Genomic DNA, 25,372 nt, shown 5'->3' with positions numbered 1-25,372 from the left:
TACCCTAACGTTCCCTGCTGGTTCCCCAGGAAAGTTCTTGATGTCAATAGAATGTTCCCTCTGGGTTTAGGTAACGTTCCCCTAAACTTGTGGAACGTTAAAAAAACATTCCGCAAACGATCTGCTAACATTGCCTTAACGTTCTGATAACCTTCCTCTAACCTCTATATTGTGATATGCCTGAATGTAAATATCAGACTAAAAATGATGTGTTAAACAGTGCTTATTGTTCAGACAACATGAACTGGAGATTATTTTAAATATAAAAATACATAAGCATTACATATTTTGTTTAGATAACATTGTATTTTATAAAATATATAAATAATGACTTCAACACGATATAGAGGACTTAGAGGACAGTATTTATTGAAAGATAAATAAAAACTTTACAGATCTTACCACTGCAGTCACCAATCTGTTTTTAAATCAAACAATATCAAAAGCTTCTCCTTTACATTATATTCTCTTTATAAGACGAGTCAAATCATTAAAATATATTTTAAACACCCAGGAAGGAGGGCGCCCACTTGACAACCCAAAGGGTGCCATCACTCAATTGACCATCCCACAGAGTCTTAACGGTGACTCAGGTAAGTATTAAGGAAAATCAACATTAAGAACAATAGACCGGTGTTGTTGGGTAAATGCGGTAGATAGTTTACCACTGAATCTGCATTAACGACGACAGTAGTGCTTCTGGCCTTAGTCAAACGGTTTGGGGTGTATGGTAGGGTTGTGGTGAGATTGTGGCATTAGAGATTGAGGTTAGGTCATTTCAAGGGTTTATGCACTGAGTTATGAGAAAGGAGCAACCTCAGAAGGGAGGAAGGACAGAGGAGAAGTTTGGCAGAGGGCACCATCATTCAATAGACCAGGGTTCCCCAAATCTTACCCTGGAGGGCTGGAGCACTACAGAGTTTAGGTCCAACCCTAATCAAACTTACCAACCTGTGATTTTATAGTGATCACGAAGACCTTGATTAGCTTGCTCAGGTGTGTTTGATCAGGGTTGGAGCTAAACTCTGCAGTGCTTCGGCCCTGTAGGGCAGTGTTCTTCATTGCGCGGCTTGCGAGCCGCATGCGGCTCGGCAAGCTTTAATTTGTGGCTCGCATGGCAGTAAATAATGCAGTGATATGATCATGCAGGCATGCGCTTTTTCTGTCTTTTCTGCTCCGGATGCTAACTTTGTTAGAAAACCTACCTATTAGATCAAGATGCACGTCGAGAAGCGTGTTCAACCGCATGCAGCGCTTGCACAGAGCGATCGTCATATGCCATCAAAGTACCGTGAGATAGGACTGCTTGTTATGCTTTCGAATTGCTCTCGCGCACAGTAATGATCACTCGCCATTCGCCAACCGTTCTGTGCAGCGCCACATGAAATAACGAGAAAGGTGGCCCCCTGGTGGTTTGGGGGGCACTGCATAAGCATATTATAAGAATGCTTAGCATTAAAATCCTGTTTTTGTCATTAAGGGAAATCATATTGTCTCAGTCATAAATTTGACTGTTAATGATAAAGAATGATTTGCCCTTGTATTTATTACATTGCAACAGATTGACAGATTGATAAGTAGACATGCTTTTTTTTATGATTGGATGTAACTTTTGATACTTTGTGGTAAAGGCGGCTCTCCTATTGACCCTGACCTGTCAGTGTGGCTCTCATGAAAAAAATAGTGAAGACCACTGCTGTAGGGTAAGATTTGGGGAACCCTGCAATAGACCATCCCAAAGAGTCTCATCGGTTCCTCAAGTATGCATTGATTAAGGGATATCAACATCAAGTCCTATGCAACAGATCTTTTGTCCACACATATTTAAGTTAACGTTACTAAATGAAAAAAGAGATAAAAGAATAAAGTCTCGGAGGTAAAGAGAGACAAATAAAACATTTAATTCACTTTAACAAATCTTACCACAGCAGTAGCCGCCATGGCCGTAGCCAGGGTTTGAAATTTAATGAGGTCCAGGGTGGGGTGTTAAGAGTTAACAAATGCTATCCCAGGTGAAAAAAGTGCACATAAATAAAATACACTTTTTAAGTACACTTACAAAATTTATTATTTTCGTGCACTTGTTTTTGTGGTTTATATATCACATTTGTTTTTGGTACTTCTTAAAATTAAGTTAAGGACATCTAAGTGTTATTATTTTGAGTCATCATTTATTTCAATAAAAATCTAGTTGGTACTGGTATTCTTACTTTTTCAGGTAAACTGAAGTACTGCTCAAGTATGACTTTACTTTTAATTAGTATATTTGTAGCAAAACTTTACATAACTTACAAATGTAGGCTACTTGCTAATATTTAAGTACATTGAAGCACACTTTATTTTTTACCTGGGATCTAAAATATTCTGTCTTAACCCTTTTACACTTTGGGTACACACTCTCTGTTTTGGGGGATGGACTGGGACTGCTGGATTATTTATTACTTTTACATGCAACAATGTTTATTTTTGTAATCATTTTAATAAGCAATATTATATAACAAAAACGTTACAAGATTTTAAACAAGAACTCGTTTAGTGCTCTTATTGTTTTCAGCATGAGTTTGTTAAAGGTTAACTTCTAAATTAAATGAAATAACAGAATTATTAATGCTTATGTTTTGTTGAGATTAGCTTTTACGCTACCTGTTCTAACATATTTGGCATATTTTATTTAATCCCAATTCTTCTACATCTTTGTACCAGAGTATTTTCGATTGTCTGTTTTTCGATAGTGTTGTTGATACTCTTACAGACACAATTATGATGATTTATGCTTTTATCTTACCGAATGTAGTATATCAGCAATAATCTGCGCGCGCTGAATGATGCGTCTTATTTGATACCTTTCAGTATCCATGTTGCCAGATATTAGTACAAAAAACAAGCATAAATAATTGTCCTTAAAAAACAAATTTCGTCCAAACCTTGTATTTCAGAAATAAATCAGAGAAATCGCTAATACTAACCTACACCTAACAATCATCTTATAGTTAATGTCAAAGTGTCACATTAATTGCTAAAAAACTACATCTAAAGAAATTTTTAACAATGGGATCTGGCAACACTGCAAATTCTGTACCCGCGCCATCGCAGCTTAAGCCAATCTTCGTCATTTTACACTAAACTATACAGTAAACTGCCTAAACTTAGGTACATATGCGGATTCGTTTTGAAAAACGAATTAGTCATTCAGAGAACTTCAAATTTTATTTTTTAATATAAAAAATGACAGAGGTAGCTGGCTACGTACATGGTAGCCGCCTAACATTAACGTTAGCTATCTCCGTTTTACATCAATCAAAAGCTTTTTTTATATTATATTCTCTCATATAGATGTTCAAATCCATCAAAAACCACTAAAATATATATATTTGTTCTGTAATATTTAAGTTACTAAATGACGAAAGAGAGAAAAGAAATTACAACCAATAAAAATCCCATTAAAACTATTACATCAAATAGAATTTATGTGATGATTTGTATCGTTTTTTAGCAGGGAGGTTTTGGTTCCCAAAAAAATGACCAAATACCATATGGGAACGTTCTGTGTTTACTGGGCTACCAGTTTTCATCAAAAATATCTAAAAATGTGTTCTGAAGAGAATCGAAACACTTTGGGATTTAGGACCACGCAGAAGTGATTTATGATAAAATTTTCATTTTGGGGTGAACTAAGCCAATGTTCTTCAATAAGTAGCTTATTAAATATAGCCTTTAACTTCTTTAAAATTTACATTTTTGGGTCTTTTGATTAGTGAGTTTGTGACTGAAAACCCAAAACAGGTGCGTACGTGAGAGTTAAAAGTGTAAAAAACATATAAGGAGTCATACGTGATGGAATAAAATCATCATCTTCATCAGTGCGATCTTCCTCTTCTGTGGGTTCAGATTTGATTTCTGTGGGTTCAGATTTGATTTCTGTGGGTTCAGATTTGATTTCCGTGGGTTCAGATTTGATTTCTGTGTGCTCAGTTTCAATCTTCATCATGAGGTTCGTGCAGTCGATGAGTTTAACTGAACACATCTTCAGTTTGGTCTGCAGGATCTGCTGCTGTTCTCCAGCGTTACAGACAGAATCCAGAGACTCTGTGGAGGTTTGATCCTCCTGTAAGCTCTGTTTACTGTCACACACTGTAGTGTCCTGAGTGTCTGTGAGCTTTGACTCAGTATAACAGAGTAAAGTCAGACTGAGATCAGAGTCCTGTGTGTGTCTGGATTTCTCTTCAGAGAGTTTAGAGTCCAGCAGTGTCTGTGGTGTGCGGCTCTGATCTCTGCTCATCCACACTGAATCCAGACTCCCATCATCAGTCACATACACTGAAGATTCACAACAATCCACATCCTGACAACACAACACACACAGACAGTAAGATTAGAAATGATTTGATGTTGTCTGATTAGATAAATGATGTTTAAGCGTTACAAACCTCTCGATTAATTGCTAAATCTCCTCTTGACCTCAGCTTTGTCTCCAGTAACGCCACCTCTTTCTTCAGCTGAGAGATTTCTGTGATGAAATCATCAATATTTCCAGCACGGACAGATTAGTTCCTACTGATTTACAGCACATCTCAACATCAACGTCTCAACACTAAAATACACAGAGACAAGACTCTGTTTAAACTAAATGAAACACGCAAGAGAGAAAAACACTGAGGATACACAAACACATCACACGCGCGCTCTTTCTTCTTCTTCTTCTTCTTCTTCTGGTGTTTTATGGCGGTTTGGCAAACCAACGAAAAAGGTGCATTACCGCCACCTACTGATCTGGAGTGTGGAGTGAGCATAGATTTGGAAGAAATGCAAAAAAAATAAATAATAATAATAATAATAATAATAAAAAAAAAAAAAATAAAAAAAAAATTATTTAAAACCTAAATTCTGTTTATTATTCCTATGTTTTTCAAATATTTAAATAACACTTCTTGAATTCTTGATTGCCTACCCTCATTTCCTAACAATACTTTTAAAGAAAAATGTTCAACTCCCATACATCGTAATTCTTGTATTAATTGAAATCTCTCCCTTTCATATGCAGAACACTCCTTAATAATATGTATTACTGTTTCTAATTCTCCACACTTGTCACATTCTCCCGATTCATGTTTACCTATTTTAAATAGACTATACCCAACAAACATTTGGACGTGTGATGACCGTTGAAAAGACGTCCGTTCGTCACGTCCCGTCCGCGTTGAAAAATATATCCAAAATGAAAGTTGAGCCGACGTCTTTGACGTCATCTGGCCGTGAATTACACGTCTTTTCTGCACGTCCCTGGACGTCTAAATGCGCCGTATTTTGGATGTTTAAATGTGTTCCTGCATAGTTTAAATATATGTTTTAAGCCCTCATATAGCAAACATGCGGACGTTTTATGACCGTTGAAAAGACGACCCTTCGTCACGTCCCATCGCGGTTGAAAAATACCCTAAATTAAAGTTGAGCGGACGTCTTTGACGTCATTTGGCCGTGAATTACACGTCTTTTCTGCCCGTCCCTGGACGTCTAAATGTGCCGTCTTCTGGATGTTTAAATGTGTTGCTGCATAGTTTAAATGTATGCATATAAAATGAATATACACCCATTGTGTAACATCGTGAAAGGCAATCAATTGTATTGAGGTTTAACACATATTCACAAAGGTTCAAAATCAGTTCAAAATTGGTCCAGTCAGACCTGAACGTCCATAAAACGTTTTAACCACGTGTACTTCACAAACACATTAAAGAATACATTATTTGTGGCCATAACCAAAAAAGAAGCATGTTCTGATTTAGCACTTTTTATTTTTTTAACCATTTAACTATAATAACAACTTCAAAACACTTTCTATAAAGGGATAGTTCACCCAAAAATTAATATTTAGTCATTTATTCCCTCTCATGTTTCAAACCTGTATACCCTTCTATGTTCTGCTGAACACAAAGATATTTGAAAGAATGTTTTCAACAAAGCAGATCCCACAACCCATTACTACAATTGTAAAAAAAATATTGACAGTTAATTGGTTGTGAAGTTACAAACATTCTTCAATCTTTGTGTTCAGCAGAAAATAGAAAGGTATACAGGTTTGAAACATGTGGATAAGAAAATTATAACAATTTTCCTTTTCTGGTGAACTCTCTCTTTAACACATCACAGCTGTTTGGCTTTTTTGTATCCACCACCCCCAGCTCTTCCTGGAGCGTGCTTGAGGTGGTCTGCCATAGCTGCATCTATTTCCGAGTCTGTGGCATTTGGGCTCCACCTCTTCACAGCATCTTGAAGGAAGAGAAGAATATGTTTCTTTTTAAAATAAATACAATTAAAATTTGAGGTAAATGACATGCACTTACTTTCAAAATCTTTATGGTCTACAGCTAAAATGATATATTAATATTATTGTACAAAATATGCTCTGCTTTAAATAAGTGTTAGATCAGTTGTGGGGGATACAGCATTTGTCCCCTCCCTCTAAAGTACCACTGTGGTGCCCTTGAGAAAGACCCTTAACTAGGTGTGTCAAAAAATGAACAGGATATTTCTGATAAAGACAGGTGAGCTGTGATGTCCCCTGAATAGATCAAGCATAACAATAAAATTACAATCAATATACAAGAACAAGTTTTTTTAGATCAACATTCCCCAAATTACCTTGAATAACATAATACAAAGGTGTGCCTTTAAAAGACTTCTTTTCCAGATGTCCACCACCCCTCATATTGAACTTTGCCATAAGACAATTTGACATCATTCTGTGAAAGAAATGTAAGATTACTTCACCTTAGACAAATAACCTAAAAGGTCAATAAATCACAATTAACAGTAATGAGCAATTGCATACAATGTTTAAACATACACTATGTGTTAACACTTCACAACTTCACTTGTTTCATCTACCATGTAACAAGTGCTATGAACTATATCCTCATCCCTAACTTTGGGTGACAAGTAATGGCTTACACTGAAATTTCTTGTTTTCAGTATGGCTGACTGTTTAAGTCATTACGAACATTAAAACTTCTCAACAAGTGATGTGTGACGGATTAAATCCTGAATTGAAGTAATATAAATAGCTGGGTTAATTATGGTGGTAATCAATATATATTCCTTAAATATTATGCAGGATTACACAAATCAAGAGAAATACATACCTGTTTATAACGTTGTTCACGCAGTCTCTGACAGAATATCCACCAACTCAGACAGTTGCTGGACCTAAATGTGAAAACAATTGAAATAATGTAATAGAAAGATAGATGGAAATATATATACATATTCTTTATGTCACAACTTACGCAGATCACCTTGTTATCAACATATTTGATGTATTCATAATGCACAATACACAGTCATATAGCATTTCTTACATGTTGCATTTGAAGCTGAGGCCATAGGTGAAGAATCAGGTAGTCTCCATCCGGTAATTTTTTCGTTGTGTTACCTCACCTGTACAAATAGAGTTAATTATATGGTAGTGTAAAATATTAACAGTAAATCACTTCACAGTGTAATACTGCATTAGTTATGAAATTAGCTGGCTGTACTTTTAGGTCTTTGTGGTTGAGCAATGACAGATATTATAAGCTCTGTATTTGTAACTATTAACTCAGATTCAGAGAAATGTAAATATGTTTATACTCTTAGCTTTGTTGTCACTAATGTAAAATCTTGCATGACACCTTGCATGTAATTTCATTAAGTACAATAAACATACACATGCACAATGTATTTTAAAAAATACATAGTAGTGTAAAATATTAAAATAAATCACTTTTTATATCAAAGTTTTTGGATATTATGTTGACATTCAGGCAAAACCCTGACTCATGGAATACATTTTTACCTAAAAATGAGAATGACATTATAAAGGCAAAAGTGTATACACTTAGGAGCCAAGCAATGTGTTTGTATAGTGTGGGAATGCACCAAAAAAAAAGCATCAGTAGCACGTACGTCTCATAGTGTCACAGCTTATTCTAGGGTATAGATCAATCACACCATTGTGATACCGATGTTTACTGTCATGAAGTGTGCCTGTGTAAACAAAATACACCAAAACAATTTATATACATTTTTGAGTTTCATATCAAAATATATAAAAGTCATTTTTGAAAGAATCATGTTTTTTCGTAGTATTAAGCAAAAGCAGTCAAAAACTTACAACTTAATGTAGGGTAGACAAAGTCAGGGGTCGGGCACGCCTCATCTAAGTGTGGTGGACACAAAACTTGATCTTTAGCACAAACAAGGACATATGACACATTAGAACATTAACAAATGTGTAGACTGTTTAAGTCATATCTACAAAAATTCATATCTACAGTTTTCCATACCTTTTTTTATTGTTTGTAGAATGCACATCTTTATTTGGTTTGTGTTGACCTTCAACTGTAAATAAAACGAAATTGTAATTAATGATATTAACTCCACAATAACAACTCAAATTTGTTAATGTATTTTCAAACTGAGACATTTACCTGACTTGGGTTTTGGGTGGTTATATTTTGGAGGGTCTGTGTAGGACACAGTGCCTTTAACAGCTTGTTTATTTTTATTTGGATGAGGTTCTGCTTTTCCTTTGTACAAAACAAAAGCAAAGGAAGTTAATCAAACAAACACTTCTGCTAAACTTTTAATGCAAAACAGTATTTAATATTTTGCATGTGCAATGAAATCAAATCATTGTAATTCCATTAATGCCAAATAACTTTTATTTTTCAGATAATTTACTTTCTGAAAGAGACTTTCAAGAGGCTACATTAATAAGTTACTTTGACTGTATCCTTAAACCTACTTTATACCATGTATAAGTTCAAAGTACGTTAGCTTTTAGCCTTCTAGCTAATTATTGCAATACTCAGTGTGGACAATTCTGGCAACGTTTATTTCGGAGCCTTCGTGTCAAACAAGTAAAACTTAAGCACGTTAATCAAATAATACACAATGTACTTACCCAACACTAGATTTTGAATGATATATAGACAAAACTCCCTCGTAATCGCTCCTCGTGTTTGAATGTGAACTTCCGGAAGAACGCGTGACGTCACCACTATCTCGCGAGATAATCTGTCCTATCGCGGGATTTTGTAATATCCCCAGATTTATCACTATATTTCTTAAATTAATAGCACAGTTTTTGAAATTACATCCAACTCAGACCTAAATGGTGACCGGATATGTATCTGTTTTACATTTATATGCATACATTCCATAATAAAAACAGGTTGGAATAATGACACTGGGCACTTTGTGATTATAATTTATTTAAACAAGATAAAGTTAATATATTTACTTTGTATACAAATCGTGTATTTCATAAAGATTATCCTGTTTTTTTCCTACTAGTCTAGTCTAGACGTGTAAAAGACGTCAGTGGACGTCTATTCACAACCTCTTAAAAACCTACTTTTTGCACTTAAATTAATTATTGCAGTATTAACCAAGGTGTAAGCACAGCATTTGCATATTTCACAATGACTTTATAGAAGGTTTATGATTTTTTATAAAGGGTCATGATGGACTATAAATGCACGTGTAAAAGACGTCACCTAGTGACGTCCTCTTACAACCGATTCACAACAGGGTATAAAATAGGCTTGTTTGAGATGAGCAAATTCTGCGCAGAATCGATCACCGGTGATCCGCGCAAGATGCATGTCGGTTAGAAAAGTGTCCGACTTACGTCCGACTTGCTCTGATGTCACGCTGACGTGTGCAAAATAACTCTCGCGATGGAAAGGCGGGCTCATCGGATTCTACAGCCGAGCGCAGTTGCTCTCCACCGACTGCGTTGACGAAAAGCACGATGGGAAAAGACTTGCTGACGACACAGCTTAATGCTCATTGGCCAAGTTATGTCAGCTGATGACTTGTTAATTCTAAAAACTCTCATTCCTGTAGTAGTTTTTATATTAATTCAGTTGTTCTTTACTATGACATTTACTTTTTTTATGAATTCCTCTAAACTTCTGTATTGGTGTTGATTTATTTGTACTGTGAGCTGTTTATATTTCACACAACAGAAACGAATTTGTATTACCACTTGATTTATTCATCACAACATTTACTAAGTAACCTTTTCCAGTAACGAACAGTTCACCTTCGTCGATTCTCCTTATAAACATCTTTATGTAAATTAATTTATTGGTATTTAAGTTGCATCTATTTAATCCGCGATAAAATACGCGAACGTGATCTCTGCCTATGCTGACGTTTGTAGTCGACTGGACTGCGAGTTTGGTGAAGTGTCTGACTTAAAAGCTCTTTTTTCACTCCTCCCCTTACTGCAGCCGTCTGTTCTCGTCTGAATTTCAGGCAAGGCAAGCTGCATCTCAAACAAGCCTAATAATGTTGAAGCACGCGTAGTAAAAGTCAAAGTAACAATTAAACATGCAACCCCATAGAACTATAGACATGTACAAATGTATCTGAATGCATTTTTATGAACTGTTCTGTGTTACATATTTTCACCGATTTGTGCCGTCATACTGCGACTATTTTTGGCCAGGGACACGACGTTGCGGTCGGACCAATGTTTGCTGGGTAGTTTAATGCTGTATGTCCAATTCTTAGTCTTGAGATAATGACATCCTTCTTTCTATTTCCATACCACTTCCTCCCATTTCCAACATTCTCCTGTATCTGAAAGAGATGTCTTCCTTTAGTTTCATTATTCCACATCTTTTGCCATTTCTTATTTACTTCAAATGAAATCACGCTCTTGAATTCTGTTTTACTCAAAGCTACCTTAATATCTATTTGTGCATGATCTAAAGCTTTCTTTGCTAGCAAATCTACTACTTCATTACCATCCACACCCACATGAGCAGGCACCCAAAGAAAATGTACCTCCATCCTTAACTGCCTGATTCTAAACAGACTTTGTAGTATTTCAAATATTAAGTCTTGCCTTGATTCTGATTTTCCACTTTTTAGACTAGTGAGAGCAGCCATTGAGTCACTACATATCACAGTTCTTTCTGGTTGGACTTCTTCAATCCACTGTAGAGCTATTATAATAGCTAAAAGTTCGGTAGTAAAAACTGACACTTGATCTGATAGTCTTTTTGCAATGTTTGTCTTAAAAGCAGGAATATATACTGCTGCTGCCGTTCTTTCAGACTCTGGATCGCGCGCTCTTTCCTTCTTTCTTTCTTTCTTTCTTTAGTGAGTTTATTTGCGGATTAAAGAGCTGCAGCGCCTCCTGCTGTACTGGAGAGAGAAGACGCTCACTGCTTTACAATGGAATTAGCCAACAACTAGGCGTCTCAATTATGGCAAGAAATCATCACAAACTTTTGTATAATGACTAAATGAAAAAAGGGGTGGGAAAATAATTGCTGAAGAATAAAGACAAAACATCAAACTTTTAAAGTCATAAAGGAGATTGTAGGACTTTTCACAATGTTGTATTTTCATTGTAATAAGGTAACGTTGCAGCACAATATTTTAAAATCTTTTAAAAACACATCTTAAATAAAAACCAAAAAAGGACATTTAAAAACATTGTAAAATACATAATTGGCACGCTTTTTATAGATCCCTTCAAAGTTTGTAAACATTGAATGACTATCAGGTGCGCACGCAGCACGGGGTCAAACTGTTCATACGATTTAGGCTTTCTAGTTTGATCTAACAGGGCTGAAAAATGAGGACTTACCTGAAAAAAAAGTGAGCACTACAAACACAAGCCTCTTTGATCTTTGCATTGTCCCAGTCTGCATGTTTAATTGCTTGCAGCCACAGATGTTGTATTTTTTGTTTTTGAGATTCTGCAGGAATCACGAAAAACTTAACGGTAGACCTGGTGCAATTTTCAAAGCCCACGATGCAAGTCAGCATGTTTGACGATACCGAATAATACGCAACTCAATCTGCTGTAATGACTTTTCTGACCCCGACATACGCAGTGGGAAACGCCTGTGACGTAAACTGTGAAGGGGTCTATAGATAGTAAAAAACGGAAATCACGTCTGTTCACAACAAAAACAAAACCAGACCAAAACATTTGTGTGATGTTTTGTTCAAGTGTTGAATTAACCACCTTGGAATGAGATGTTTAATGAACGTCATGGCCAAAATACAACCAGGTGTTTATGTTACTTTGGTTTATATTAGGGGTGAGCCGATCCACTTTTTCCATTACCAATCCGATTTCGATTCCTAAATTCTGAGTATCGATCGATACCGATCCCGATCCAATTCTAGTATTTTTCTTGATCCATTTAGAATTGTGTTTGTTTGTTTGTGTGTGTGTGTGTGTGTGTGTGTGTGTGTGTGTGTGTGTGTGTGTGTGTACCTGGTAATTATCACGTTGTGGGGACCAAATGGAAACCAGAATGTGTGTGTGTGTGTGTGTGTGTGTGTGTGTGTACACACATAAATATATATACGGTTATTGTGTTTGTGTGTGTCTTGTGTGTGTATGGTGTGTTTTATTCACCACTACTCCAGTGTATTAACTCCGTGAGCACCAGAGCAACCAGAGTTTTTGTGACCTTAAATATCATGCAATTGTTTTTCACATAAAGCTGAATATATTAGGAAGACTTTGAATAATAGTGTATTAAAATGTTTATGGTGCTTATATGGTGTTTATGGTTATAATAGTCTGACTTTTCTATAGCAAGATAGTAACAACAACGAGTAACGCACAGTATAGAATTTGAATCGGCCACATTATTCCGATATCCGATCCAGCAAAAAGGGTCCGGATCGACCCGATATCCGATCCAAAGTATTGGATCGGCCCACCCCTAGTTTAAATGTATGTTGGCCCACCAAGAAAATGATTGGTATGCCCGATTACCCATCCTGCCCATTAAAGGGATAGTTCACTTTAAAATGAAAATTCAGTCATCATTTACTCATCCTCATATTGTTCTAAACCTGTATGAATTTCTTTTCTCTGATTAACACAAAAGAAGATATTTTGAGAAAGCTTTTGTGTTCTCTAGAAAAACTCGAGCTGTAGTCTTTATTGCAAAAAGCTATCTTTAAATCAGTGCATAGAGTCCAGGTGCTGCAGTCACCAAGTCTGACTTACAGCCCTACATTGCATTTATACACATTTTAGGGGTCAGGCAGCCCCCTAAATGGAAAACAAAGCACTCAACTTTGAAAGCATTGAACATCAAAACATTGAAAGGAAGTAACCCTGCCACTCCCAATCCTTCAGGGTCACAGTTAGTTCACAGATGAGACAGGAACTTGCAGGAACCCACTTACATTATCAGGACAGTGTTACTGGGTTTTGCTCTCAAACATGATGAATATACCCACACTGGCCACTTTATTAGGTACACCTGTCCAACTGCGCGTTAATGCAAATTTCTAATCAGCCAATCACATGGCAGCAACTCAATATATTTAGGCATGTAGACATGGTCAAGGCGATCTGCTGCAGTTCAAACCGAGTATCAGAATGGGGAAGAAAGGTGATTTAAGTGACTTTGAAAATGGCATGGTTGTTGGTGCCTGACAGACTGGTCTGAGTATTTCAGAAACTGCTGATCTACTGGGATTTTCTCACACAACCATCTCAAGGGTTTACAGAAAATGGTCAGAAAAAGAGAAAATATCCAGTGAACGGCAGTTCTGTGGGCGCAAATGCCTTGTTGATGGCAAAGATCAGAGAAGAATGGCCAGCCTGGTTCGAGCTGATAGAAAGGCAACAGTAACTCAAATAACCATTCGTTACAACCGAGATATACAGAAGAGCATCTCTGAATGCACAACACGTCGAACCTTGAGGCGGATGGGCTACAGCAGCAGAAGACCACACTGGGTCACTCCTGACAGCTAAGATCAGGAAACTGAGGCTACAATTCGCGAAGGCTCACCAAAATTGGACAATAGAAGATTGGAAAAACGTTGCCTGGTCTGATGAGTCTTGATTTCTGCTGCGACATTCAGATGGTAGAGTCAGAATTTGGCGTCAACAACATGAAAGCATGGATCCATCCTGCCTTGTATCAACGGTTCAGGCTGCTGGTGGTGGTGTAATGGTGTGGGGGATGTTTTCATGGCACACTTTGGGCCCATTGGCACCAATTGAGCATCATGTATTGTTTCTGACCATGTTCATCCCTTTATGACCACAGTGTACCCATCCTCTAATGGCTACTTCCAGCTGGATAACGCGCCATGTCATAAAGCGCAAATCATCTTAGACTGGTTTCTTAAACATGACAATGAGTTCAATGTACACAAATGGCCTCCGCAGTCACCAGATCTCAACCCAATGGAGCATCTTTGGGATGTGGTGGAACGGGAGCTTCGTGCCCTGGATGTGCAGCCAACAAATCTGTAGCAACTGCGTGATGTTATCATGTCAATATGGACCGAAATCTCTGAGGAATGTTTCCAGTACCTTGTTGAATCTGTGCCACGAAAGATTAAGGCAGCTGTGAAGACAAAGGGGGTCCAACCCGGTACTAGTAAGGTGTACCTAATAAAGTTGCCGGCAGTGCTGGGCAGTAGCTTCACTACAAGTAGCGAAGCTAGTAGTTTAACTACATTTTTCAGTAGCTTGGCGGTAGCTTAGCTGCTTTCTAAATCAAATAGCTTTTCAGTAGCTAAGCTCTTTTTTGACCAAGTAGTGAGGTAGCTTCCACACAAGCTACAATTTTCCAAACATTACTGAAGTCGTCCTGAATTTGAGAATAAGCGCGTCATTTGAATCGACACAGGACGTCGTGTGTTCCGTATTTTCGAGTTGTGCAGCCTTCATACATACAAAACATTACCACTCACATTCTGTGAAGACTCGTGCTCTACCTCTGATTGGATAATGTCACCAAGCCAAGCCAATATAAAAACATGTAATAAATATTACAATTGAAACTATTAATAGAATGTGCTTTGGCAGGCACCTCACAGACTCTGTGCAGTCTACCTGCTGCCTGCGGGCCCACGTTGGAGACCCTTGTGTTAAGATATGTCAGGGCCAGGTGTTTTTAAATAAAGGCAGCTCAAACATGCATTTTATTCTGGGAGTAGGATAAGTCCAGCAAACAGACCCAAAATGTGAAGTACCTAGGCCTACATTATGCTTGTATTGCCTATAATTACCAAAATGATAAATTGAAACTGAATAAATAATTACATAATAAAACTGGTTAAAAATAAAAAAGTAGCTTGGATGCAGCAAGCTACTATTGATGTAGTTTAGCTTACTACATTTCCCAGGGTGGTAGCTTCAGTGTAGTGAAGCTTCTTTTAATGTGAAGTAACTGGTAGCTTAGCTCACTACATTTTCCAAGTAGCTTGCCCAGCACTGGTTGCCGGTGAGTGTATATATACAATAAGATAAAGACAATGACTTAAAATTATATTTCAACAATTGCATTCGCTCGCAAAAAAGAGCCTGCTGTATTTTTGCAAATGGTGTGTTCTTGCGAGTAACCACAGCACAGCTCTTCACAGCATCACCTGAGGCAGTTCATTAGGCAATGGCACCATGGATGTCCGCTGTTTGTAGATATATAACTACTGTTATTAAAGAATTATAAAACAAACTTCTATGTAATTAAACACAACATTCAGCTCTGCGATACTTTAGGAGTTTTAAGGTCACAACATGTGCAAAAGACTATGTTCAAGTTACGTTCATATTATTATAATAGTTGTACAGTGCTCTGTTTGAGTATTGCGTCTGCTGAGTAGGCGGAGTTTATCCTAAGTCTCGCGAGTTCGACAGATAATAGCGCGAGATCAGATACGCAGCAATGGAGGAGAAGGAAGAAATGCGGTGTGTGTTGTTATTGTAAATTCATGATTCAATGTGAATTATAGCCATCCGGTTATAGAACAACCATAGAGCATTCATATCGTGTGCAGTTTGGCATTCTCAGATGTGATGGGCGGCCGATGTTGTGTGATCGCTCCAGAGATATGTGGATTTGTATGGTGAATACAATCACGTGCGTCATTGCAGATTGTAAGTGTTTGTTTTACTTTATTTAGTTTAATAATCATTGTCTTGACACTCTGTTAGATACATTAACAAGATGACTGTTCAATTGTAAAGATTAGTTGCTATATTATTTATTTATCACATGTGCAATGACTCGCGTGTTCACTCAAGTGATACGATAATGGTGCAGCACTTTATTGTACAAATCGTGCTGGAAAACTTATTGAGTTAATTTGTATATTTGCAGAACCACGTTCATCCACGTTTATCCAGCTGAGTGTGTATATTACACACACCCATCACGCCTATGGAACACCGTCGCACACGATGATACATTCATCATTGTTAATATCACCTCACATTAAGCCTCTCAGGACCAAATAAGGATGCAGACTGAGGATGTAACCACCTGTTTGAGTTTCAATGTGATGACATCGCGTATGAGGATTAACATTTGACCAAATCTGTACCCTCCTTGCGTTAAGTGGACTTTTTGGGACACTTCAGACTTGCAAAGACTGAGTACTCTCATTTTCACCACCTCATTGCCTGATTTGCAATCACATATTTGTATTTCTTGAATCAAAGTTTATTGGTATACTGATTGTTTATTTTGCGTAGGCCTACGCTGTTTTATTTGAGAAGTATTCATGTTTTATTAACATTGTGAATAAGTTGTTCATTCTATCATTTGAACAATCAATACATTCAGTAAATCTGATCCCTAACTCTGGTGTCGTTACTCCTCTCCTAGTCCCTGGACATTAATTGGGTAAATAATCCTCTAAGGTGATTTAGATCCGTAATAGTAATCAGTGCATAACACAGTCTTCAATACACAACATATTCCAGAAGAGGACATCAACCACATGAAACGGGACAAGGTTGGTGTCAAACAGGTGAAATATCTGAGAGAGCTTAATAATTTAATCAAAATGTAAGATAAAGTCTATAGGTTCCAGTGCAAGCAGCAGCTGCCTCATACACTGACCATTCAAATGGAAAACACACATATTGAGGAACAGCTTTGTTCATGCCCAGCAGAGTAAGTGAAATTTGTGAAAATAAGCTAATAATTATAAATCCAGCCATAAATTAGCCACAATTATCCATTAATCTTGTGGAATAGTGTTATCAAGAGATTGGTAGTGTAATGATAGCTATCATAGCTCCATCTTGTCAGGGAAAACTCCGAATCGAGTCTCATGCGAAAAAGGAAGTTTATTCAGAAAAGGAGAAACAGAAAAATAGAAAACACAATGATCCTCAGTCCACTGGAGATGACGAAGACCTCACGCGGTGACCAACGATAATCCTTACTGACGGTAGAAAATCTGATGGAGAGGTAATCCACACAATCAGCACGAAACTCCCAAAAAACCCGGAAAGGCTGGTGTACTGCCTAAAAGCGAGGCAACCCAGCTGCACCGGAGAAGGAAAAAGTTCAGGTGAAGAAATCAACGCAGTCACACACCGGCTAAGGATTCCGAGCTGATGCTAGCCTCCAAATGTCGGCGACTGGATCTGAGACAGAGCAGAGAAGAGCAACAAAACAACCAAACGACTGACTGGACTGGACGCGTGACTAGGATCAACCTTGACAATGAGCGCGTGACAAGAAACAGAACAGAGGAACATAAATAGAGATAGGAAACGAGACAGAGCTGGCAAATGATTACAGAAACGAGCGGGAGGGGCAAGTGCACACGTGAGGAACCGTCACCAACCGGTAAACAACAAACGCACACATACACACCACAGATCACCCAGGAGTCGTGACACCTCTGTTGGCCTTCATAGGTTTCATCTACATATCTGCCTCAGGACTCCATTACCCATCATCCCTTGCACTAGTTTGATCAGCACCACACCTGTTTCCTGTTTGCCAATTATCTGGACTATTTAAACCACACTCACACTCATTGCGAAGTATTGTTAGCACTGTCTGCACTACTGAGCGTTATCAGAGGTGGGCACAAATACATTAAAAAACTATTTTGTTACAAACTCCAAATACTGGCTCATGAAATGTAATAAAATAAAATACTGATCTGAAAAATGTATTTAAAAAACGGTTAGTTCCATTCCTTGATTCTGATTGGTCAATAGGTGTGCTTTATTCACGATAAAACACGGCTATGGCCCTGTCCCAAATGGCGGAATTCATCTGGACTTTCGGTCTCGTGGCCTTAAATTGCGCGTGCTCGCTTAGTCCACGAGTCCGTAGGGTGTCCCATCTGTCATTTTTACACTTTGAAGTGCGCTCATCATTGCCTCCTTTGCCCCTTTGATGCGGTCTTCAGCGAAGCCCGCATTGCAGCAGACTCCGTTGCACCCACGTGGACTCGCATTAAGGGACTTCCCTAAAGTCTGGACTACGTGATGTCATCAAAGTGTGGACTCTGAGGAGGACCACAAGTCCGGATTATGCCATTTGGGACAGGACCTATGATTGCTTCACCCAAAGGTTCTGTTTATCACTGCGCCCTTAGCAACACCCTTAGCAGTGACTCCGCTTCGCGCCTGTGACGCGTCAGACAAGGTTGGATCCATTTGCAAATCTTTATTAGTATCACACAGCAGTTTAGACAAAGGCAATGCAATGTAGCGGTAAAACTGGAATGTAAACACAGATACGGCTTGGGGCAGGCAGATAGTAATCGTAATCGTTAACACAGTCCAGAATCGGGGCAGGCGGAAAGCAATCGTAAATGTAAACACAGTCCAATATCGGGGCAGGCAGAGATCATTCGTAAACAGGTAAACAGTCCAAGGTCGAGGCTGGCAGCTAAACATCAATAATCCAAAAGGCAGTCCAAAAGTAATCACCAGGGAAACAAACACAGGGAAAACAGGGAAATAACGCTCAGTAGTGCTGCACGGGGCAAAACAAGACTTCGCAAAGAGCGCTTGTGTGTGTCCCAGGTATATAGGCAGGATAATGAGTGACAGGTGGAGTGTAATCAGCGGAGCGTGGGGCATAGGTGGAAATGTAGTTCTAGTTAGAAGTCAGGTGAATGTGATGTTTGAACACCGGGGACGTTAGCGCTGACATCCGTAACAGCGCCTAACAATGCCCTTCAGCCGTTACTTATTCACGTTACAGCACATTGCTTACATAAAATAAGTAATTCGTATTTTGAAAATACAAAAATACTCCCACAGTAATTGTAAGTGTTTTTTTATTATTGAAAGGTCAATAACACAAATATGAGAAATGTGTCAAAATGTCAAAGTAGCAAAATATAAAAGCACAGGTCTATCACTAAATCTCTAGAGGACCTGAAATAGCTTCCTCTGATGTAAATGGCATGTATAGCTATGTTCACATCAATGGTGTGGTAGGCTGCCCTTAATAGGAAAACGTGTTTGATGTAGGCTACGTTGCCATATTATCATCGTTACTCTACTTGTGCCTCAAGGCTTGAATAAACGTAGGGAGTGATTTCCTCATCACCGGCTAAGGCGGGAGGGGAAACAGCCATAAATCTATATTTATGTTACGTGCACTAACAGCTTTTTATGCATTTCATGCGACAGGGTCATGGCAGCCCTCACTGTTGTCTTGTTTCGTATGGAGAGTCACGTGGCCTGTGTTCATGTTTTGTGTACCTTGTGCTCTCCTGTCTTAAGTCCTGACTGTAGCTTGGCTCCAGCTTCTTCACTAAAGCTCTGAAACCATCATCTTACACAATAGGAAAAGACTGGAGATCTTGAACTATTATTTTGAGGAGGGCGTCATCAAGCTCTCTCTTCTGTCCTAAAGATACACAATACAATGACCACATTAGCAGAACCCACAAGCAGTGTTTAGCCAAGTGAGCTAAAGTAACCCGTCAGCTTTTCATGAATGAAGTTCACAGTCAATTCACACTTTGTGCACTCACAATGCATGTTCACGGTGTAGGCCTACTATAAAAAATATGTGACTTACACCCCATAGGGGCGGTTTCCCGGACAGGGATTAGACTAGTCCTAGACTAAAACATTTTTAAGAGCTGTCCAGACTGAAAACAACTTGCAGTGACATATCTTAAAATACATCAGGGCCCTTTGTTTTGCCTCAAAATGCACACAGGTAATGTTTTTAGTATGGCATATTTGTTAAAACTAGTTATATTTCCTAATTAAACTAAGGCCTAGTCCTGGATTAAGCTAATCCCTATCCGTGAAACCGCCCCATAGAGTTCAGATAGGTAGACTATAATAGGATGTAGCCTAATATGTTCAATCTAAATTGTTTGATTGGGTTCAGTCCTTAAAGCAAAAAACATTTTTCAGAACTGTGACTACTTATTTGTCTGTTATTAAGAGTGTTTAACTTATTTTGTGTAATCATCATCCTTAATAACTGAATAATTCGGATAAAGAAATTTTACCTTCAGTTGGTACAGACTGGGCCTTTGAAGTTGGAGTATTGTCTGCACAGTTAGTGGGTTTTTTGCACGTAGGTGGCGAAGCACTGAAGATGTGTTGTTGGAATAAGAGAAACTTTATTCACATATACTACTTGTGTGGGACTCTCCAGACAGAAATGTTCCCACACCTGAGAATGGGTTCTCTTTTGTGCATTTTCCATAATAATTATTAGCGTGAATGATCTAGTCAGACAGCATCTATAAGCAGCAAACAGTACTGTGATTGAGGAAGTATTTCCATTCTTTATTGAGTGATGGTTGAGTCGGCAAAGTGTTAATTGACACTCAAACAACATGGTAATCATTATTATTTTATGAACAACAATACACATGCACATGCAATGTTATAGACATTGATACATTATAATTATGTAATGCATTAAGTAGATAGACCACAGCGTGCACTGTGTTTTGAAACCTGTATGATGTGTCAATGAGGTAATCAAGTTTCATTTCCATTGGACACATGACAGCCTCATTTCAAGGAGCACTGTTTTGAAGCAGTAGTGTTTCAAAAGCTCGGTACGTGTCTCGAGACAGTGTGTCAAGCAACCCACCACTAGTACTGGGTAATACCAGATACATATACTTACTGTAAGTAACAAGAAGCACTACTGTACTGTACAATATAAGTAGTACTTACACACAAGTGTGGGTTAATGACAGGTACTTATAGTGTACATATAGTTAGGATAACTAATTTCCACGGTGAACACACACAGCTGATTTTCACGGTATTTACATTTGCAATTTCACCCTTCTTGCTTTACACAAATTTTGTTTGAGATTGCACAAAGCTGGGAAAAGAAGATGGTCGAATTGGAGTTTAACTTGCCTAATCGCTCCAAAAAAAGTTGTTTTGCAGTGCTTTAACATTAATGTGATTTGTAGGTATAACAGACACTATACTGAAACACCCCCAGATACACATCAATCTAATACTCACACATAATAATGTGGTCCTATTCAAAATAAATTGTCCCCATTTGGGCCTTGATTCAGCTTAGCAATGTGAGACTTTAAGCAGCCGTTTCAGCACCTGAACAGCTTCCGGGTGGAAAATATTGACCTTAAATGGTCCAATTAGTTTGGGTTTGGTATATCCATGTTCAGGAAAACAAATGGTTCCAATTATTTCAAATACAGTGTGTAGTGATTTTGACATGGGCACAAATTAATTTTGTGATTTTTACACAGGCAACAACTGGCTGTAGGACACTAGAGGTTTCACCGTGTGCGTGTATGTCAGAGACCCCTCCCTCCTCTACTTCGTGGCACCAGCTAAAGAATTTCACTTTAACAATAAGAATGATATCTAAATAGATCATTCAACAAATAAGACAATATGTAAATTAGAGGGAGTTTCACATTTAAATTATCTGAAGGATTTTATGAGATTCTGACCAGCTAGAACTCTTTAACTGTATCAACACAAGAAAGACACAGTGGTAATAAAATGGAATTTATTAACAAAAGATAAACAAGAAAACTAAAAACACTACTGAATGATACTAAAAAATACTAAAGAATAGAAAAAGATAGAAACTAAAATGCAAAGAATAGAAAATTGAAGTGACTGAGTGTAATTAATGGCAGAATGTTTCTGTTTCTGATAAGATGAAAACCTTATTTCTAATAACCCAAATAATGAAAGTTTTATCTGATAAACGTTAAAGAAATCAGTTATGCAATATTGAGAAGCATCTATTGTAAATGGTTACTAATAGAATAGACCAATGCCATGGTTTCAGGAAAGATTTGGTTGTGTGACATTTACATTCTGTGCGGTCGAATGATCTTGGCCCGTCGGCCACGTGTCAGGCTTTTCCTTGCTGCAATGGGGAAAGAGTCAGGTTCAGTTCAACAGCCTTGAACACTTGGTGCTTTGAAAATGCTGATCTCCGGGAAGCACAGAGACGATTCTAGCGATCTGGAACACGCAGGCGTGATCGGGTAGACGGTGCAGAAGGTCCTTAACAAATCTGGAACACGCAGATTAAGGTTCCTTGAAGTGGAGATTTGCTCTTCTGAGCTCCACTTTTTTTTCCAGACGTCTTTGATTGCCTTTCTGGACGTGAGGCTCGGAACGTGGTGTGATCCACTTAGTCTCTGGACGCACAGAATCTCAAAACTTGTGATCGATCTGGTTCAGTCTCTGATGTCAAACTCAGAATGAGGAGCTGTAAAATCTCAAGGAGAGATTCAGAAACTTGGTTGGTTTTCCGATGATCTGTTATCGTCTTTCTCAATGGGAGACTCAGAAGTTGGGTGCTCTGTTAAGCGATGGGGGTTGTCCTGTGGGCGGGAGACTCATGCTGCATTCCAGGCAACCTGTAACCCGTAAATTACGATTTCAAAACCACGAGTCACGACTTTTGTTTGACTGCCGTTCCAGTGCACTTTCACAAGTAAAAGGTTGTAAAAACACGGGTTACAGGCTGCCTGGAACGCATAGAGTCGTGAGTCGTGGTTTTGAAGTCGTAATTCATGGGGTCAAAAACCTGCCTGGAACGCAGCATCAGAACCACTGATCTATATAAATGACTGGATTGCGCATGACGTCACGATTGTAAAGCCACCACGCCGCCATGTTGGTATACCCAAACGTTAAATCATTGATGGACGTTATCAGATTTTAATGATATAAAATAAGATTTTACAAGTCTTTGTTTTTATATATGAAGTTACCCTGTACATTATTACAATGCAAACATCATAAGCATGTACATAGTTATTTACTAATTGTACGTTTTCGTTTTTAATCAGTTAATATACATTCAACTTCATTACAGTATCAGATCAGCAGACAGACCGCTGCATATTTAGTATTAATGAGAAACGTGCTCATTCTGAAATCTAAATAATTAATCTTGCTTTGTACTGTATGTGCATGCAATAATTTGCTAGTTTTGTAATTATGTTATCTAAACTTACAAGTTACCCAAACTTATAATAGAGAAATAACCAATGGCATTATTCTGAGTTTAAAAAGTATAAACATGACATCAAAATGTTACTCTATTGTTAGATATGGTCTCCACACCACAGACAAAATAAAAAAACGATCCAGCCCCGGACACCAGATCACGTCAGAAAATAGACGTTTACTTTGTTAAAGCATCTGTCAGATATGAGGCTGATCAATCGTTGCTAGAGGAGAGCATAAACAGAGTCGTAAACAGAGTCGTGAGACGGAGGTTTTAGATGATAAAATAGAACAGAGTTTTATTGATGGACAATAGTTTCAGTTGCATATGCCTCAATGTTCAAACCTTGTCTACCCCGTCTACCCAGGAATACAGCATGCACTTGTTATATCCAAATTTGCTCAGCTGCATCATCCCTTTGACCTTGGGCTTCCATAAACATTCTCTTTATCTATCTTGTTTACACACAGACAGAACAGCTCTATGAAACTTCCCAAATGTGAAACTGAACCACCAAGAGACATATAAAATATAGAAATACAATGAATTAATATAATAAAATACAGAAATATAATAATGAATGAATAATGAATAAAAACAATAATGAATAAATGAATTAATAAACAATAATGTAATAATAAAATGATAATAATGAAATTGATAATGATAAAATAATATTAATCAAATACAATAATTAAATGGATAATAACTATGATAATAAAATGATTATGATGATTATGTAAATAAATGATTAAAGATAAATAAACACAATAATAAAAACATTCAGAAGATCTAAGGTAGGATCCTTCACTATCAAACATGCATTCATTCGTTAATAACGTTATTTGAACATCACATCACATAAAGATGTAATTCAGAATGCTAGTGTCTTAAAATGAGAATGATGTCAACAGGTGACAGTTTTAAGTCCATTTTGTTGGTGGAAGGATTATAAAGATTTGATCTTAGGTAAGCCAATACTTTGAAAAATGCTTTTCCTTAAGGAATGTTTACGACCACCCTGTTTCATGAGATGGTGAAGGGGGGTTCGAAAGAATGATAAGCAGAAATGGTGTGGGCCAATCAAAACGTCCTTCTCTTCTCTGCTTTGGCACAGAGGTCAGCCATAAAAGATGTCCGAGCCTTATCTGATTGACTGGACACTTTATGTTAACCCACCAAAATCCAGTCCAAATGTAGCAATTGGGGAGGGATCTGGAATGCTTTGTTGTATGCTGTTCACTACACTAACGTGTTGTTTTGTAACGCTAAAGTCTTTGGTAGTCACAAGTTTTGATAAAATATCTGTTGGAAATCAGAAGTTGTTTGTTTTCTTAAGTAACAGACACCAGCCCTGTTGGTGTCTGTTTTTATTGACTTAAACATGGTGAGGTTCAAATCTCTGTACAAAAACTACCGTACAGTGTACAGAAACTAACTTTTAGTGTACTTTCATGGGTAACGTTTTTTTAACTGTGTATTTCACTCATAAAACAACTGTCAAAAAACAACACATAGTAAGAACAAATAATACTATGGAAGTAAATGGGCCTCACAAGTGGCATGATTTCAAACTTTACTCAAAATATCTTCCCTCACGTTCATCAGAACAAAAGAATAAAGACTGACTGTTGATTAACTCTTCCCACAAACATTACAGTGTTAAAGGGGCCGTGAATTGGTCGATTTCATTGCTTTATGACGTTGATTGAAGTCTACTTATGCATTTCGCGTTGTTTTTACATTCAAAAACATCAAAAGCAATAAGTAATACGCTATTTTGTAACATGGATTAGTGGCTGTCTTGAGAAATGGTTCGTTTGAAGGGGCGGGCCGCATTGAAGACCTGAACGTAAACACCCACTGCTATGATTGGACAGCTTCATTCCCCGTCATTACATGTAGGGAAATGTTTTAAAAACATTAATGTGATAAAAATAGCAGCCGAACACAAATATGTTTGAGCCACAAAAGATTCTGGGTGCTAAAGATGATACACATAAATGACAATACGTATATTAAAGTAGAAACAAAACTCGACGTGACTAAATTACCATATAAAACACAGTAAGCGTGCATCCGAATCTAAACTGCGTCTAATAAATCCTTATCAATAACTTTGT

General features: G+C 37.7%; 1 protein-coding gene and 1 long non-coding RNA gene across 5 annotated transcripts in view; both read right to left on the bottom strand.

Moving 5' to 3' along the window:
* LOC129437061 (uncharacterized) overlaps positions 1-25,372 on the bottom strand; it is a 234,893-nt gene that overhangs the window by 4,329 nt on the left and 205,192 nt on the right. The window contains 2 exon segments of the mRNA XM_073863411.1: positions 3,832-4,342; positions 4,428-4,541. Coding sequence (XP_073719512.1) covers positions 3,832-4,342; positions 4,428-4,541 — 625 coding nt within the window.
* On the bottom strand, positions 5,637-9,424 carry LOC129453531 (uncharacterized). Of its 4 annotated transcripts, XR_012367916.1 has the most exons (9): positions 8,942-9,424; positions 8,466-8,564; positions 8,322-8,376; positions 8,150-8,221; positions 7,942-8,022; positions 7,356-7,434; positions 7,140-7,203; positions 6,640-6,740; positions 5,637-6,266 (listed from the first exon to the last, which is right to left on the bottom strand). It is a non-coding gene; the product is annotated as an uncharacterized lncRNA (long non-coding RNA). The 4 variants fall into 4 exon arrangements; XR_012367918.1 differs by lacking the exon at positions 8,942-9,424 and having other exon boundaries at positions 7,284-7,434; positions 8,466-8,764; XR_012367917.1 differs by lacking the exon at positions 8,942-9,424 and having other exon boundaries at positions 7,293-7,434; positions 8,466-8,763.

Source organism: Misgurnus anguillicaudatus, chromosome 24, assembly GCF_027580225.2.
Source record: "Misgurnus anguillicaudatus chromosome 24, ASM2758022v2, whole genome shotgun sequence".
NCBI classification, from domain to species: Eukaryota; Metazoa; Chordata; class Actinopteri; order Cypriniformes; family Cobitidae; genus Misgurnus; species Misgurnus anguillicaudatus.
This window is presented reverse-complemented; position numbering and strand designations above follow the sequence as displayed.